The sequence below is a fragment of the Pinus tabuliformis genome, chromosome 1_1, assembly GCF_031772625.1.
Source record: "Pinus tabuliformis cultivar Carrire ecotype Pingquan chromosome 1_1, CPIR1, whole genome shotgun sequence".
NCBI lineage: Eukaryota > Viridiplantae > Streptophyta > Pinopsida > Pinales > Pinaceae > Pinus > Pinus tabuliformis.
In genome coordinates this window covers 794,708,459-794,728,368 of record NC_142297.1, presented here as the reverse complement: position 1 = coordinate 794,728,368, position 19,910 = coordinate 794,708,459, and the positions used below count along the sequence as shown (strand labels likewise).

The 19,910-nt window shown below is 36.6% G+C and overlaps 1 protein-coding gene across 1 annotated transcript in view; it reads right to left on the bottom strand.

Moving 5' to 3' along the window:
- LOC149216390 (uncharacterized) overlaps window positions 1–16,821 on the bottom strand; it is a 31,558-nt gene extending 14,737 nt beyond the window's left edge. The window contains 10 exon segments of the mRNA XM_089389935.1: window positions 5,896–5,921; window positions 6,062–7,760; window positions 7,763–8,206; window positions 8,303–8,635; window positions 8,762–9,893; window positions 10,015–10,454; window positions 13,723–13,860; window positions 14,083–14,370; window positions 14,647–14,716; window positions 16,254–16,821. Of these exon segments, the coding sequence (XP_089246061.1) occupies window positions 5,896–5,921; window positions 6,062–7,760; window positions 7,763–8,206; window positions 8,303–8,635; window positions 8,762–9,893; window positions 10,015–10,454; window positions 13,723–13,860; window positions 14,083–14,370; window positions 14,647–14,716; window positions 16,254–16,525 (4,842 nt within the window). The 5' untranslated portion in view covers window positions 16,526–16,821.
- Window positions 16,822–19,910: the final 3,089 nt, after the last annotated feature.

Genomic DNA, 19,910 nt, shown 5'->3' with positions numbered 1-19,910 from the left:
TGGATGTTGGTATTTGGTTATTTTGTTGTCATTGGCATGGATTTTGTCGGGTTTTGACAGTGGATTTTAGCCTAGCATTTCCATTTTCGGGTAGCCATGGTGTGATGGGATTCTTTATCGGTTTGAGATTTGGATTCTCAGATTGTTTCAGAATCCGGGGTGAGGTGGTCTCAGGAAAATTCCCAAAGGCGTAGGAATCCCTTGACTGCTAATGGTAGGATATATGGTAAATCCTGAGGGTGGAGTCAAGAAAATTCCTCAAGGATGGTGAAGAAATTATGAGGCATCCAAGCTCGGTTTGATTTTTTGATCTCGACAACAGTATGGAGAGGGTGGAGGTGGTTAAACCTATGGATTCCCTTGGTTGTCTATGGATTGGTTTATCCCATGAGTTCCCACATTCATGCTTGGAATATGGCACGGGGGTGATTGGTTGAAAGAAAGATCTGGTTCAGTCAATCTATGGTTGGGTGGAACGTGGAAGTCCTGAACCCAGTTGGTGTTTGCCTATGGTTAATAAAGCTAAGTTTCTCTTACTTTTGGTAACGAAATGTATTGGTTATTATGTGGCTTTAATGGTTTTTCTCTTATGGTTATTTATCTGGTTATATGTTGGTTATAAGCATGGTTTTATGACAAATATCATTAGTGGCTCTATTTATGTTTTTACTTATAACTGAATAAATAATGAATGCAAGACCTAATTGGTGTTAAGATAGCTAATGGGAGAAGGTAGAGACCCTTCTTGTTAAACCTTAGATAATTTTTCAGTACCTTATGTTCAAACTTGCATTCATGACTTGTAGGTTGCATATCTACCAAGTGTTTGACAAAATGTCAGTCTCGGTTGGGGATGGTCAGTTTAAGTCCTGGTTCCAATTTTGGTTTACAAGCATTGTCTTCATGTCTTTTATGAGTTCTGGAAGTTTCATAGCTTTCTAGGTAGAGGCTAAGCCTTAGCCCTGGAAAATAACCTTAATTCTCGTAGTCGCTAGCACAACACTAGTAGAAAAAGGCCACAGTCACAATGATGCAGGCCTATGGGAGCGACTGGGAACCCATAGTTACATGGAGGCCTTGGAAAGGGAGTGACTAGGAACCCATAGTCGCATGGAGGCCTTGGCAAGGGAGCGGCTAGGGCTCTAAGTTAGGGAAAAGGTGAGTTGTCTCAAGGATTGGACACCTGGAGGGGTTGGGTTACTCCTGGGGGTCTTGTGGCTCCCGAGGGAAGTCAGTAAGGTCTAGTTGTGTCGACTAAATTTCCTTGAGGTCATATAGGAGGTTGAGTCATATCATATTAGCCCCTCATCTCATGTTTACCTCGAGTAAGCTGGTGAAAGTGGGTAGATGTGAGAGGAGGCATGTTACATCATGATTCATGTCTAGTTGCACCACTTACTAGGTTTTCACAACTAGAATTATTTTTATCTTTACTATTTTATTTATTTCTTTACAATATCCTACCCTACCTAAAGAAAGAAATTATTTTGTTAAGTGTATGAATATTTGCAATGAATCCATATCCATAATAAGATAATAGATATGTTTGTATTCAAGTTTGAAAAATGTGATTTTATATATACCAGTAAATGTGATACTAGCTACTTTGATTGAGCTTATGTCAAGAAATGTTGAAGAAGAGAGTGATGCTTCGACCTGATATTTATCTTGAACCAAATTTCAATGTAGTCATGATTCCATTTATTTTCTTTTTCATTGGAATCACTTTGTATGCCTTCCTTTGTCATGCCATGCAGATCCTCTAATATTTTCTGATTATTTTCTTGAATGCATAAAGGATCTAATGATAGGCATAGTATAAATTCCTTGATTTTGGGTTCTAATATTTTCTCTCCATCAAATGTGGTCCATGGTCCTCTCATCTACTCTGGATCTTCTTATAGATGTTGTTCATGAACCTTTTTTTTCCATTCTATTACTTCTTGGAGTGCAAGTATGCTCCTGATGGTGGTTAAGATTTGTTCCTCCCGAGATGTAGAGATGTTTCCAGTTGTTGCTAGGATTTGAGATATTTCTTTGAGTAACAATCTTATTTACTCAATGGATTCTTGAACATGCCTGAATTTATAATTGATAATCCCTATTTAACACATGGACTAGTACATGGGGGATATTACAGCACCCAAAATTTATTGATATTCATGCATCCTATTTATCATGATTTACTTATACAACTTAATTGTATTCCTAAATGAGAAACCAAATCCTATGTGCACTTCCTCGACAATGGCACCAAAAATGTTGGTCAATTTAATTGTACTAGAATTTCGTTACAATTAAATCATCAGTACGAGTTGGTAAACTTGTGAAGTGTAATGCACAATATATGCTAGGTCTAGTTTCTAACTTAATCTATCAAAATTTGACATGAAAGCAGAGTTCTAATATAAAATAATCGCAATTTAAAGAATTTAACATAGTCATGGTTCTAATTGTTTTCAAATCCTCTTATTATGTAAATAATTTCCATGTTACAATCACAAAATCAATTAATCATATAATTTATAGTTTAATTATTCACTTTTGTAATTAAAGATGAACAAAACTTTATTCTATTAGAAGTTTTGTATTAGTAGCCTCCACTGGGTTGACACACCACACCAAACTGCAAGCAAATGAAATTGAAAACACACATTAAAATAAGCTACACTTAACAATAAGTAGACACATTAACTAAGCATAAAATCAAACTAACTATAATTAAAAAAAACTAAGAGAAGAAGAGTAATGCATCCCTTACATAGGGGGGCCTCCTCACTCGATGAAGCATTGCTAAAGAGTATACATAACTGAAGTTAACCCAATACACATGCATTTGAAAAGAGAAAATTATTGTTTGATATTAATCAAAGGAGTAAATAGAAATATTCTACATTTAATTCATAATCATATGCTTAACACTTAATCTATCCTCTTCCTTCTGATAGTTCCAACCTCCTCCAAATGACTGATATCCTCTCATATTTATACATATAACTCATCCTTCATAAAAGGAAAGAGATTACAACAATATAGAACCAGTCCCTAAATAAGTGGATCTAAAACCAACTTAACTTAGATGTAGGATAATAGAGATCATGTGAATATCTTATGAATATTATGTGGAGATCAGATGTAGATCATGTGGAGATCATAAGAAGGTCAAATGACATCAAACCTCTTAAATTCCATGTTCCCAAAGTCGTACACAAGGCTTGTTGGTCAAACAATGAAGTGCATATTTCAACGAACAATTTTAATAAATCCCCGTGGAAACCTTATCCAAACATCACATATGTTGCACTTTTTGAGGATTCTACTTGAAATTCACCTAAATAACCATATTATGCACAAAAGCCATTTTTTACTTTTTCTAGATTGATATTCATCAAATTTTAAATGATGTTTCAAAATTGACTCTCCAAATGTCTGTTACAAGAACTTTCTATAGGCACACCAAAATTTTTAGAAGTTAGGAAAAGACAAAAACCATTATGAGTAACCATCAAATGATGAAAATTAGCCATATTAATGTTCATATGTCTTATGAAGTTTGCATGGGATGAGAATGGACAAATATATGGTAATGAAGGTAATGATGAATGAGGAATAAAGGGAAATTTATAAATGAGGAATAAAGGGAAATTTATAAAATATTAGGTAAAATGACCTTTGAAATCATGTAAGAACAGGGGCCCAACATCTCCCTCACACCAGATATTTTGCATATCCTCATGCAAACAAGAGAGGTAGTTAATAACCACAAAATTAAAGTAAATTGATCCATGTATCCTCATTTATTTGGATTTAGGTATTTTGATCAATATCTTATTATATAAATCTAATAAGTTAGCTTTCTTATGCCATTTCTTCGGAAACCTAAATGACTTATGAGATGACATTTTTTTATTGTCTTTGTATAGCTAAAAAGCGTTGTGGTACTATTTATGAGCCCACAATGCAAAGAAGTTTGCATAGTATGGGAAACACACAATAGAGGAAGTGTTCTTGTAAGTTTTAAACATTTACAATAAGCAATAAAAACCCATAACCAGGAAAACCAACAAAATGTTTAGAGTATCACCTTTATGTTTCTTCATCATTTACAATACAATATATATGATTTTATAACATCCAAAATCTTTAATCCAGTGCCCCATATTACATTAAACCTTAATTCCTTAATGAGAATTAGAAAACCATGGGATAAAAAACACCAAAAAATATGGCTTAAACATACCAATAATTTTTTCTTGGGTCCTATGCCCTAGAACCCCCAAACAAAGAGGTCCAAGTTTCCCTTCCTATCTCCCATATCAACGTACATCACATGGGATTAGTCGCTCAAATAATATAACACATACCCAATAGTTCTAAGTAAATGTGTAGTTCCCTACCATTACCAAATAAAGGGGTTGAAGCCAAGTGATTCAACAAGTAACTTGGAAGTTTCCCCAAGATAGGAACTCAAATAAGGCCAAACCTATGACCAAGGATCATGATAAAGGGTACAAAGGCAAAAGGGACCTTGTCAAAAAGTATTAGACATCAAGTGGTTAGGCCTTGGTCATGCTCCTAAGGTAAAAAGGATGACTCAAAATGAAAAGATACTAACACAAATGATTTGTCACAAGGAAGAGTGAAAGGAAGGAGTATATTGTCATCCATAAGAAGATCATATATGGTCAATGTATTATAAATACTCCCTACACCCACATATAAAAGTGTGCAGGCATAAAGAGTGTAAAGTGAAAAATTCATAGAGTAAACCATACTTAATGGTGTCATCTTAGGAAAAATGTAAGTAATAAATCCCTATCCATGTTTAAGTTCACCACCTGTATATTCAATTAAATGAAGTAATATGAAGCCAAACCATTAAGTATACAACTCATTATTGTCATGACCACACATCCAATGAATAATCATAGCGCATGATGATAAGTATTATGAAAATATCATCCAATGTCTTTGTAAGGTGTCTAATCCCTTCTTTAATTCACAATCTTGAATATAAAAAGAAATATAGACATAAAGTTGCATTAACAAAAAGTATACTTTTTATTAAAAAGTGATTAATATCTTTATGTAAATAATCATGTATTTCTTTCTTCATTAATGGAGGAAGAATATTTAAAATGACAAATAATAGTTTCTTAGTGTTCATTACCACAATATCTCTAATTAGGAGAAATGTTCACCTCATCTTACTTTAATAGTATATATTTAATTAATAAAAAATATTATATTTTTAAAAAATATAATAACTAGAATTCTTCATTTTATTCTTTAGAATATTCTAAATATCTAATTTTCAAATTACTTATTTTTCATATAAAAATTTAAAATCTTTTTTAAATAATTTGATTCTCATCACTCTTTTTTTCATAATATCCCACTTAATTTTTTTTAATATTCAAAAAGACAAAATTTACAACTAATATACTTTGTAGTATATTGTGTATTGTTAACTTTGTAAACCAAAAATCAATATCCAAAAATAACAATGGCCCAGAACCATAAATACAGGCTAATAACGAGCACACTAAATTGACCACTAACAAAAACATACATACTACCGAACTAGAGAACAAACATAAAATAAAATAAAGTAAAGTCAGAAAACATGACAGCCGAACACAAAAACTGGATAATGGATCAAGAAAAATCATTCGTCAACAATATTATACATATCACTCATTGTAAAATACACCTTTAAACGCTATAAACTTGAAAATCCAACAAAATTATTCATACCTAAATTTTTTAAGCACTATAAACTATCGCGTCTCATTTAAAGGCGACCACGTTTAGTTTGTGAGCTTCGAATATACCTTCTTTATCCTCAATATTTTAATTAGAAGACCACCGCTGTCTGTCAGTATTTCAATATACCTTATTTATTTCAAGACCACTGCTGTCTGTCAGTATTTCAATGTAATTGCTTCTCATTTATTTATTTTTATTTAAATTTCATAAATATAACACAACTAAGATACCTTTCATACTTACACTCCACCGCAAACAACTAAAGCCTTACAGCTCAGAGTCTAGTGCCCACCACGAATGGACATAACCCTGACGGCAAAACGATGCGGCAGGACACCCTTCTGCAAAGCTGCCATCTCCTCCGTTGGGATGAATAAACGCGTGGTATTCCCGAAATGTGGCACCTCCCCCGTTTCTATATTACAACACCCTCGCAGGTCTACTACCTCCACTGTTGCTGGCAATGAACCGACCTTTACCAAATCATTACAAAACATGATGCTGAGGTATTCAAGGTTGATGCACACACCTTCAGGAAAGGATACCTCTCTTACTTCTGTGCAGTACAACTCTAACCACGTGAGCCGAATCAGGCCTTTCTCCGTTGCTCTTCGCTTTCTCTTTCTCCTCGGGGCAGACTCCTCCTTAAATGGCAGTTCCCGCAGCGGACAATCGCGTACTCTTAAAGTATGGAGATTGTTCATCTCCATGAGATCTGGTAACTCTTGTATTCCACATTTTGATATCTCCAACCTCCACAACTGAGTCAACAGTGCAAATGAATCGGGCAGGCGTTTCAATTCGTGGCATCCATGGAGCAGCAGTTCCCTCAAACTCGATAGGCAACCGAACGAAGGTGGCAGCTCTTTCAACAAAGGACTTCCTAAGAACAGATATTTCAAATTGCTTAGGCATGCAGTCTGCGCATTAATGGTCAACTCTTTTAAGTTTGTACCCACCAGATTCAACAATTCCAAGGACTTCTGATGTTCCACTTGGGCGGGCAATGCTGCCATTTGGACACATCCTGATAAGTCTAAATATTGAAGCGTGGTGATGTTTCCAGGTAGTGCAATCGAAAACGTGCTACAATGACTCAAATCCAGAAATCTCAGCTGCGATAGATTCCCCAACGAATTCGGAAGCTTCTTCAAACTTTTGCATTCAGACAGATCAATGCGTCGGAGATTTGTTAACTCCCCCAACGATTTCGGAAGCTTCTTCAAACTTTTGCATCGAGACAGATCAATGCCTCTGAGATTTGTTAACTCCCCCAACAATTTCGGAAGCTTCTTCAAACTTTTGCAGCCATTCAACTGAATGGATCGGAGTTCTGTCAAATTTCCCAAGAAATGTGGAAGCTTTTCCAAACTTTCGCAACCGGACAGACGTACTGTTTCGAGATTTGTTAAATTCCCAAATAAATTATTTGGAAGCATCTTCAAACTTCTACATGCTGCCAGATCTATGGACACAAGATTTGTTAAATGCCGAAAGGAATTTGGAAGCGTCTTCAAGCCGGAATCTTGCAGGGTGGTCCTTTGAAGATTCTTTAAATTCCCAAAGGAATCTGGAAGTACCTCCAAACTTTCGCACTTGTCCAGTCTGATTACTTGGAGATTTGTTAAATCCCCCAAGGAATTTGGAAGTTTTTTCAAACTCTTGCAATTGGATAGATTAAAATATTGGAGATTTGTTAAACACCCCAAGGATTTTGGAAGACGTTTCAATATGTCGGAGCCAGACAGCTCGAGGTGTTGAAGACTTGTTAAACCTGTGAAGGAATCTGAAAGCTTCTTCAATCTTTTGCAGCCAACGAGTTCAATGCGTAAAAGATTTGTCAAACACCCAAAAGATTCTGGAAGTATCTCCAAACCTTCGCAGTTCTTGAGGGTGATTCTTTGGAGATTTGTTAAATCCCCCAAGGAGTTTGGAAGCCGCTTCAATCTGTTGCAGCCCAACAGATAGAGGTCTCGGAGATTTCCAGATTCACAAACGAATTTGGAAGAAGCTCCAAACGACTGCACCAGATTCGTTGGAGATTTGTTAGATCTCCCAAGGATTTTGGAAGCCGCTTCAAACTGTGGCAGCCAGACAGCTGGATGACTTGGAGATTTGTTAAATCCGTGAAGGAATCTGGAAGCTTCTCCATCCTTTGGCAGCCAGAGAGAACGATGCTTTGGAGATTTGTTAAATTTCCAAATTCCTTCGGAAGAATCCTGAAGCGCCCATGAAGCTCTAGATATTTCAAGGAGCGGAGATGAAAGAATTCTTCTGGTAACGTTGGTAACGTTGATAGATCTGCGGGCTCTGGAGGACTAGTTGAATAATTAGAATCCTTGAGGACAATCTTTTCGAGGTGTGTCAGCTTCCCTATTGACTTTGGAAACTCTAAAAGTGGAGCATCAACATACAACTCCCGCAACTGTAGAGGTGCCTGCAATGTTTGACGTTTTAATCATAACATGAGAAAACAGAAGATACACAATTACTCTCATCTACTATTGCTGTATGTTCATCTACATTTACTCACCTGAGAATCACGACGCCATAATTTTTTCAGTTTCCTCCCACTCACTTCTAAAACTTTTAAGTGGTCCATTGGAATCCAGGTAGGCAGCGAAGAGCAGGGACAGTTATACCAGCGGAGCCATACTAGATTTGGTGACCGCACCCTTCTTATTATGCCTTCCACAAATTCCCCTTCACTTTCAAGAAGTTGCAATGTTCTCATTTTGATCGCCGGCTCACTTGAAATTTTGTTCAGCGGTATCTCTGATTTTGTGAGTAATAATGCCTCCTCTTCTGTTATTGCTCGATGGTTCCACCGGGTAGGCATCCTAATTCCACGTACATCTGGTATTACCTGTTCGTTCGTTAAAAGACAGTATTACGACATAGTACCTGGCATAATTATTATTTATCTATTTGAATAAAAAGAAGTTGAAAGTTGTGGACATGGGTATGAAGTCTTAGATGATTAATGACTTACAGATGATAATGACTGCTCCTCGAACAGATCATGGACATCCTCAACCGAGCGCCAAAGACGACGGGGCATTGATACTTCTTCCTCAGCAATATTTCTTCCCATGTCGCGCAGGTGATCATGCATTCTCATCCTCTTCACCTTTACCTCTACACCTGTTGACGATTTCCGCATTGTCTCCTCCTTTACCTCTACAAGACATCTGTCTTCTAGAGTTTGAAGCCCCGCCAATCCGCCCCATATTGTTACCCACTTATCCCTCTCTTCTCCTATGCCAAAACAAGCAATATCTAAAAATATTTGCTGTTCCTTTTGATTCAATGAATTATAACTAATTTTAAGGCTTGCCAGGATCTTATCAGGCAATCTATGAAGTTCCTTCAATTTTTCTTCCCAATAAGGCTGATCTTGCCCACATAAAAGAGCACCAAAAACTTTTAGCGATAAAGGCAAACCGTCGCAGCTTTTTACAAACCTGTCGACAAGGTTTTCAAACCCTGGTCGTGGATGTGGCTGAAAGAAAGCATGCGAACAGAAAAGCTCTTGGGAATGTGATTTATTGAGGCCCTTTAGGTGATAGATTGATGCCTTTCCTATCCCTGCACTTCGAAGGACATGTTTGTCACGAGAAGTGACCAAAATCAAGCTCTTGGGATGAAGGACGCCCTTAATTGGCAAAAATGCATCCAATTGATCGACATCATCTACATCGTCTATAATTATGAGAGCACGATAAGACTTGAGATACTCTTTAAGCACTCCTATACCTTGTTCACATCTATCAATTTTCTTTTCTATACCTTTCAAGTCTTCAATAAGCTTACTCTGCAGAGAAGGTAAAAACAACCTAGGCGCCTTTTCTCTGACATCAGGTAGAAAGGACGAGCCATCGTAATGTGATCTCTTACAGTTGAAGAATTCGTTGGCAAGCGTCGTTTTGCCAATTCCACCTACACCTGCAATCCCCACAACCATGGCCTCCACCGGCTGCTCCTCCCGCTGTGATAAGACGGTCTTTTCAAAATCTTCAATTTTTTCTCCCAAACCAGTTGCATATTTGGCCACATGCAACTCTGGTTCTGGAACCTCTTTCAATACCCTTTGCACGACCTTATCCAAGAGATCAGCCTCGTCCCTGAATATGGGATATTCAGAGTGTAGAATTACAAACAGTAACCTGCCTAATTTGTCACGTGGCTATCAATCCATGAAAGAAAAACGAAGACAAGAATTGTAAGAGTGTCGAAGATACTTACCCATTACACGCCTCCAATTCAAAGCCGCTTATATTTGCAACGTGAGAAAGAGCCTCTCTCCAACCTTGAATTCTTCGGTGGTCGTATCGCCCCTTTTCTTCATGTTTGAGCAGGGCTTGAGCGTACGGTCCTTGTTGAGCTGCGTCCGCCCACCGGAGATCGGAAGGTTTAATATTGTAAAATACAGGTAGAATGGTAGCCCCGCGCGTCTCTGAGTCTACCATGAGCCGAAGCTCATCCAAACGGAGTAGTCTACGGAGGCTGTAGAATGGCCCCTTTTCCGGCATCGGCTGGAAAATCGTCCGGCTCCGGCGATCGGTAAACTCTCCACCCTCCACCACCATCTCCCCGCTCCGCCACCACCTTTCTCCGTCACCCGCCCTGACATCCCTGACCGATCGCCTGACATCCTGCGGCGAGTAATGAGCTGGAATTCGGAGAATTCATGCGGGGAGTAATTTCCACCCGCGCCCATTCAAAATTTCCTCCATTCGAAATTTCCACGCGCGCCCATTCAAGCTCTGATGCTCTGCGCTTTCGCTACGGCAAGAGGGATACGCTTTCCTCCAGGGAGGTGCAGACTGCTGTTAAACTTGTTCTTCCGGGTGAGCTCGCTAAGCATGCCGTCTCTGAGGGCACGAAGGCTGTTACCAAATTCACCTCTACCTGAGCCGAGTTCTTTTACTCTGTAAATATTTTGTCACGGTGTCTCTTGACACCACCTTTTCTTGCAGAATTTGGGCCCTTCTTCTCCTTGATCTGTTGATTAGGGTTTTCCTTGCTATTTTGGGGGAAATATTTCTTCGATTGTTCAGCTTTTGGTAAAAGGTTGTATTCTGCTTCTTTTTAAAGTGTTCTATATTCTGGCTTGAGGCAAATGCTGTATCCAATGCATAACATGTCTTAAGATTCATCGTCGCTGTTGTTTATAAGTTGCAGAGGCCTGCTGTAAAACAGTCGTTAAGGTTCAATGCTATGTGTGATCAAAGTTTGGTTGGGTTTGGCCTGGAGCACACTAGGTACATGATGGCTCTGTTTCTTTTTTATTCTGTGTTTGTATTTTGATCTATATTATTACTATGTATGTGATAGCTCCGTGTGTTTTTTTTTTTTTGTGGGGGGGAGGGTATTCTGTGTTATGTTTGTAAATATTTGGGTATTAAAAGTTAATTAAGGTATGCATTGGCTGGTTCTGTTCTGTATTGTGAGATTTCTTCAGTGTTGAATTGGTTATAGATTTGAATATCTCGATTTTCTTATGATTACTCTTTATAATTCTTGGGATTAAATGATGCAAAATATTTAAGAGGGTATTGATCTAAGAGGGGCAGATGAGATTGAGTTGTTATAAGAGGTTTCAGTTTTTTATTTTGTTGCATGAGCTTAAGACTGTAATTGGTTTTGAATAGCAATGGGTATGCCGTTGTGTGCAGAAGGTTTTAGTTTTTGATTGTCTCAGGAGGTAGAGACATAAAGCTGCTTGATTGGTTTATTGGTTTGGGTGTGCTCTTTTTAAGTGTCAAGAGGCTTCTTTCATTTCGTTTCAGGAGAAATTGCTTGTTTGATTCGTTGTCCAGAGGATTTATAATTGGTTTTTAATGGTATTATGTATGCAAGTGTTCATGTGAAACAGTACTGGTTTTCTTGCTCTTGGGGATTCTTACTAAATGTTTCTGCAAATGCAGCTGTATTCTCGTCGCTTACCTAGCAACTATTTTAAAACGGAATGAAAAATGCCATTAACAACATGCTTTTTCTCTGTTAGTTTGATTAATGCATTGTTCTACGTAACAAAATGGAAACTGTTTTTATTTGTACAATTCAAATGCTATTGGCTACATCTTAACAACATAAGTAAGAAATCCAGAGACTACGACATTCACAGGTAGTTACGCTAGTTTACGACATTCATGCACAGTCATGTAATGTGGCATGGTTATTCCATTCTGTCTGTTTTCTGTAGTTTGGAAAACACTTCTTGGTGTTTTTAGACTTTCAAAACTCGTGTTTTTAAATGAGAGTTCTTTATTGGGTTTGAAACATTACTTACTTTGAGTCGTTCATTACTGAAACTTTCAATTTCTGTACGATTAAATTGTTTTTAGAATCTTCTGAAATTAAATTCTTAAAATTTTATGACGTTTTTCATAATTTCAGCTCTAGCTTTAAAAACTACAATCTAGAACATAAAATGGCGGTAAACGCATTACTCTTTGCAGTCATATATAAATTTATGAGTAAACTCTCGAGTATAATATACTTGTATTATACTCATTTATACTTGTATTATCTCTCTGAAACTTACATGGGATGTTAAATATCAAAATACCTATTTTATTTTATGGTATATTCAAAATTTGTGATATCCTGCATATGGTTAAAGTTGATTTATTTATTTGTAAAAAATAATCAAATTATAATTAAATTTTATATTATAAATTAAAAATAAGTATATAATGATTTAAAAAAATTACCATTTATTTCCACTCTGGTTTGTTTTATCTGGGATAAAATATGGCAATCATTAATCTATCAACAACCAATCTATCAACATGAAAATACTTCTTATGTACCCTAAATCTTCAAGTTGTTGAATCAATTTGAAGTAGAGTAACTCAAGTCTCAATTCTAGAAGTTGTTGAATCAATTTGAAGTAGAGTAACTCAAGTCTCAATTCTAGAGACTTGAGAAGGAAGAGTATCTCCAAGTCTGTTTTTATTAATTAATGAAGGTTGTTTCTATTTTTATAGTAAAAAAGCAAGAGTATCTTCCAGGAAACTCTTTCAATTCAAGACTTTGGAATACCTTTTAGCTTTGTACTTCATAATGCCCCCATTAGTTACAATCATGGAATTAATTTCAACATGTTTGAATCAAAGCATCACACTTTTCTATTTAACAATTGAAGTTCACGGATGGAGGAAACCATTGCAACATAATCAACATACCTCTTAGGAGGTATGCCTCTCCCTCGTTGATAATTTGGGGGTTCATATATGTTCTTGAGCCTCTCGGTCAACAAACTCCACATTTTCCTTAATCATGAAAAGAGAAACTTGTGCAATGAAGATTGTTGCATTCAAATTGTGTGACAATTTTCCCTCTTATTATGTCCAATAAAAAGACATAAATCACTATAAATAACAAAACATTAAGAACTCATGTAGCTTGATTTCAACCTTGGAAATGTCATATATAAAAGCTTAAAGATTGAAAAACTTGTCTTTTTCCATGAAAATTTTAGCATTTCATAATCAATCATACAAGATCAACATCAATTCACAGATAGTAGATAACCATGAGGTTGCCAGAATAGTGACTCAAAAACAATAACCGATATCGCAAAGCAGAAAGCATAAAACTGAGATACTTGAGATGCCATACTGGAGACAATTTTAATCCTTTCGTTGGCTTTTAAAACCTTGTAATAATGATTAAAACACCCATACAAAAAAACAGCGTGGCATGCCAAATCTTGATATTGAGAATACCTGTAATAATAGTCTGTTCTTACATGGAAATGTAGTCCTCACTATACCATTTTACCACAGGGTAAAAACAAAACAGAGAAAAAGATGCTATATATTCCAACAGACACAGTTATAAACAGAATTCTAAAAAAAGCCCTCTGTTTATAACAGGATTCTATTGGAAACATTCAATGAAAATTTATATATGATATCATATCATCTGGCACAATGGTAGAACCTGCCAATGATAATAATCAAATAAATGCAGGGAATTTATCTCAAGGTTTCCCAGAGAAGAAGAATGGAAGTTGGCACTGGTGAAAAGGACTTTCTCCCTCAATCGAGTTTTAAAATTGGTTCCCAAGTCTTTTAAAGGCTGCAAGCATAAACAAAAGTTCAGTAAAGCAAAAAGATTCAAAACTCATGTCAGGACGCTTTCAGATTGAGGGTTGAATAACTGAACTCCTCTTCAGCAGTGTCGCTCACATTCCCCTATAGCATAATTTGAGAAAACTTTATTTTGAAGGAAAGCTTCGACTCCCCTTCAAGGAGTCTCTCTACTTTCCATCGGTGATCTAATGAGCTCCAGTATGTGTACCACCTCTGACATGGATGGCCTGTTTGAAGGTACTTGTGAAGTGCAAATCAATCCTAACTTGATCACAGGAATAACCTCATCCTCTGGGTATTCAGATAAACTCGAATCCACACAAGTCAGTGCCTTCCCTTCATCTAGCAATGACCGCACATTGTCACATAAGATCACAACATCATCCTCCATGTATTCAACTGGCCTTCTGCCTGTAACAAGTTCTAACAGCAACACCCCAAATCCATAGACATCACATCTTTGAAAGTCTAAAAACACCAAGAAGTGTTTTCCAAACTACAGAAAACAGACAGAATGGAATAACCATGCCACATTACATGACTGTGCATGAATGTCGTAAACTAGCGTAACTACCTGTGAATGTCGTAGTCTCTGGATTTCTTACTTATGTTGTTAAGATGTAGCCAATAGCATTTGAATTGTACAAATAAAAACAGTTTCCATTTTGTTACGTAGAACAATGCATTAATCAAACTAACATAGAAAAAGCATGTTGTTAATGGCATTTTTCATTCCGTTTTAAAATAGTTGCTAGGTAAGCGACGAGAATACAGCTGCATTTGCAGAAACATTTAGTAAGAATCCCCAAGAGCAAGAAAACCAGTACTGTTTCACATGAACACTTGCATACATAATACCATTAAAAACCAATTATAAATCCTCTGGACAACGAATCAAACAAGCAATTTCTCCTGAAACGAAATGAAAGAAGCCTCTTGACACTTAAAAAGAGCACACCCAAACCAATAAACCAATCAAGCAGCTTTATGTCTCTACCTCCTGAGACAATCAAAAACTAAAACCTTCTGCACACAACGGCATACCCATTGCTATTCAAAACCAATTACAGTCTTAAGCTCAGGGAACAAAATAAAAAACTGAAACCTCTTATAACAACTCAATCTCATCTGCCCCTCTTAGATCAATACCCTCTTAAATATTTTGCATCATTTAATCCCAAGAATTATAAAGAGTAATCATAAGAAAATCGAGATATTCAAATCTATAACCAATTCAACACTGAAGAAATCTCACAATACAGAACAGAACCAGCCAATGCATACCTTAATTAACTCTTAATACCCAAATATTTACAAACATAACACAGAATACCCAAAAAAAAAAAAAAAAAAAAAACACGGAGCCATCACATACATAGTCTACTCAAGAATTATATGACCTAATCCTAAAAAAATCAACAATCAAATCTATAACCAATTCAATACTAAAAAATTCCCATAATATAGATTAAAAGACAAAACACATAATAATATAGATCAAAATACAAACACAGAATAAAAAAGAAACAAAGCCATCATGTACCTAGTGTGCTCCAGGCCAAACCCAACCAAACTTTGATCACACGTAGCATTGAACCTTAACGACTGTTTTACAGCAGGCCTCTGCAACTTATAAACAACAGCGACGATGAATCTTAAGACATGCTATGCATTGGATACAGCATTTGCCTCAAGCCAGAATATAGAACACTTTAAAAAGAAGCAGAATACAACCTTTTACCAAAAGCTGAACAATCGAAGAAATATTTCCCCCAAAATAGCAAGGAAAACCCTAATCAACAGATCAAGGAGAAGAAGGGCCCAAATTCTGCAAGAAAAGGTGGTGTCAAGAGACACCGTGACAAAATATTTACAGAGGAAAAGAACTCGGCTCAGGTAGAGGTGAATTTGGTAACAGCCTTCGTGCCCTCAGAGACGGCATGCTTAGCGAGCTCACCCGGAAGAACAAGTTTAACAGCAGTCTGCACCTCCCTGGAGGAAAGCGTATCCCTCTTGCCGTAGCGAAAGCGCAGAGCATCAGAGCTTGAATGGGCGCGCGTGGAAATTTCGAATGGAGGAAATTTTGAATGGGCGCGGGTGGAAATTACTCCCCGCATGAATTCTCCGAATTCCAGCTCATTACTCGCCGCAGGATGTCAGGCGATCGGTCAGGGATGTCAGGGCGGTCAGGGAGGGTGACGGAGAAAGGTGGTGGCGGAGCGGGGAGATGGTGGTGGAGGGTGGAGAGTTTACCGATCGCCGGAGCCGGACGATTTTCCAGCCGATGCCGGAAAAGGGGCCATTCTACAGCCTCCGTAGACTACTCCCATCCAAACACCATTTCGAATTCGCATAATTTTCTGAGAAAATGGCAATCACCATTTCGAATTCGCATAATTTTCTGAGAAAATGGCAATCTGGACAGAGGCCCCTTGGATAGCCTCCTCGATTTGAGAAATAATTCTTTTTCCAGCCTCTAACTCTGGCCGGTCAAGAAACACTCGCAATCCATGGGAATTAGTAAGCTGCCGGTAAAGATGTGCGGCAAAGGTTTTCTTGACATCGCAGCCGCGGTGATTTATAAATATCTGGAAGCAGTTGGGCGCGGATGAATTAGATGTAGAAGTAGAGGCGGTTGTGTTGTGTGCCATTGGAACAAGAAGAAGAATAGAGGTAAGTAATGATAATAAGCAACCAGAGGATGGGCAGGCAGATCGAAAGGAAGTTTGAAGCAGGAGTAATAGTAACAATGAAGCAGATGATGGGCAGGCAGAGCGATGGGAAGTTTGAAGCACCAAAGACTTTCAGATGGTAGAAAACAAAAAGCAAGGGGTCGGTGTGGCTTTGGATCTTCTCGGACACACCGTGACCTGGAAACCACAAGTCCGTAATTTGCGCGTTGAACAGTGTTATGATGTGTCGGGCCGCGTTGTTTAGGGGCCACGCCTGTGATCGAATACGAAGATCGTCTCGATTTTCCTTGGTTTTCTATACCCTCCAATACCGTGTGATGTAGTGTCGTCTCATTTTTTCCTTGTCGACCAGAGCATCCCATACTTTCCGCGTGAGTACGGTGCCGAACGCCACGTGTCCCGTAGAGCAGGACGGAAGGGGTGGAGGACGGAAGATGATGCAGAGGGGCATCCAAAAGTAAAGTGAAAAAAATTCACTTTATTACTGTAGACCAGTCTAGAATTTTTAAAAACATTAAAGCTAATTGATTTAATAAAATATGATAATTAATAATATCTTTTAGTTTATTTTTAATATAAAATAAAATCTAGATAATTTTAAATTAATTGAAATAAATAAAAAACAATCAATATTACATAGTGACTTCCTGTACATCTCTGAATCCAAAAATATATATTGGTCGTTATATCTTTGCCCATGATTAATGGGCATTATTTATGTTAGTCTTATAAATTTAAGTATTTAAAATAGAACAATTATAAAAATGGATTTATAAAAGAATAATAATAAATAAATAAATAAAAATGTATACGAAAATAATAATTTGAAAAAAAAATTTATATAAAATGTTTAAAATCAATATTTATTACGAGTTTAATTAATATAATGGTATTTAAAAAAAATAAAGGAGATTGGAAAGTTTTTATGAGTTTGAGATTAATTATAAATCAATAAATTTTTATTTGGAATAAGGAAAAAAATCTTTTTTTTTTGATATTTTTATTATTTTATATTGATGTAAAATTTGAGACTGTACTATGGGTAAAGAGTCACGGAGAAAGATAAAACAAATCTAAATTTTTTTTATAACTTACACTACCAAAATTAAAAGGAATATACTTCATCCTTGGGATATTTTGTAATATCCCAAGAACCAAATTAAACATAATAACTTTAGTAAGGAAATATTAATGATTAATATAACGATGTGTTCTAAAATGGTTGGTGCCCAAGAAATAGTTGTGAGTTTTGGAAGCCGTAGTCTTTAACGCGACTTTTTGAAAGCCTTTCCGGCGATTTTTTCCGGTGAAAATCCGGCAATAATTTATTGAAATCCAAGTTTGATAACTAGTTTCTGCACAATGAAAGCGTCCTAGGGGTTCTTCAGGGTGCTGAATCCAAATATGCAGTTAAAAAACCATTTTAACTGCAACAAATCATGATTTCATCTCAATTTCTTCCGCCGGATTCCGTCACCGGAATCTCAAAAAGTCGCATTATAGACAACTCCGTTTTGGATCTACTTTTACCAATGTTTGCAGGCCTAGAATTCAGTGTGAACATCAATAAATAGTCTTCGTTCTACGAAATCCTAGATGATCCATTCATTCGTGAAACTCTTAATTTCTTGCAAATGTTAACAACACAAAAATTGGGAGAAGAATTCTACGGAATTCTTCAGCAATTGGTCTCAAAAACTAAGGGAGATTTTTGCAAAGCCTAAGAATGCACATGCAATTACAATAGAGGTCAAAGCATGGAGTTGGGTAATAGTTTTTTGGTAAAAGTCCTAAAAATTACAGTTTGAGCACGACAGAGTTGATCATGTTGTATTTATGAAAGAACTCTCAATCTAATGGCATATGAATTAGACACTTTTGAATTCATAATCTAATTTTTTTTAAACATAACACTTGAATTTATTTTGGACCACTCTAGCGGTTGAATAAAAAATCAATAACATAAAATATACACAACAACAAAATTTCAAATACCACTATCTTCGTTTACGAGTTCTCTTCAAAAGAGTACTCTTAGTTTTTCAATTTATTTAAAGAGTTGAAAAAAATCTTACATAAACACATATGTCTCCAAAATGCAATTCAAATATTACTTCTCCAATTTAAATATAATTTTTCATTAAAAAAAAAATAACAAAAAACTTAGTTTTCTCTATGTAGATCATGCTCATATATATATATATATATATATTTTTTTAAATTACGCATTTTAAACTAACTTATGCTTTGCTAAAATTTTCAACGACATATATTGCATTTAATGGAAAAAAAAATAAAAAATTGCAAAAATATCATTAGAACAACTGTTGTGCTCCTCGTTAATGGCGGTGTAGAAGGATAATCCAACGCTCCCCATGTGTTTCGTGCAATGTGCTTAAATCTAGCAATGTGTCTATTTACTAATACCTGCAGATTTTGGTGTAACAGCAACCGTGACTCCAACAAGTGGTATTAGAGCCAGAGGTCTCGAGTTCAAAACACACTGGGCTCGCGTTGGGGGGGGGAGATTGTTGGCTCCCCATTAATGGCAGTGTAGAAGGTCAACGCTCCCCATGTGTTTCGTGGCATGTGCTTAAATCTAGCGATGTGTCTGTTTACTAACACCTACGGGTTTTGGTGTAACGACAATCGTGACTCCAACAAGTGGTATCAGAGCCAAAGGTCTCGAGTTCGAAACACACCTAGATCGCGTTGGGGGGGAGATTGTTGCGCTCCCCATTAATGGCGATGTAGAAGGATAATCCAACGCTCCCCATGTGTTTCGTGGAATGTGCTTAAATCTAGCGATGTGTTTGTTTACTAATACCTATGGGTTTTGGCGTAATGGCAATCGTGACTCCAACAACAACAACATAATTTTTTGCAAGGACATATATTGCATTTAATGAAAAATTGAGAGATTATAGGACACTCAATTTTTTGCAAAAATATCATTAAGACAACAACATAATCCTTTGCAAAAAATATCATAAGGACAACAACATAATGCTCCACACATTGTCTTTTTACTCTGAATCAAAATTCACAAAGCTTATATGAATTTTGAGAGGTGCAATTTGATAAAAGAGGAAAAACTTGAAATTTCATCTCCACATTTGGCCCAAAAGTGTAACCCATCTTCATACTTTCACTTATTGATAAGAAGACGAATATGAGTGATTTTAGGATGGTCCAAAATGTCATCGATACAATTCCAACAAATAACACGAGTTTGTCATCATTAACATGAAAACAGACACCTATAGGCGCGAGCAAAGTGCAAATATCACATTCCATTAGCAACTCACTCTATCATGGATTTTATGTTAGCAGACTCACTAAA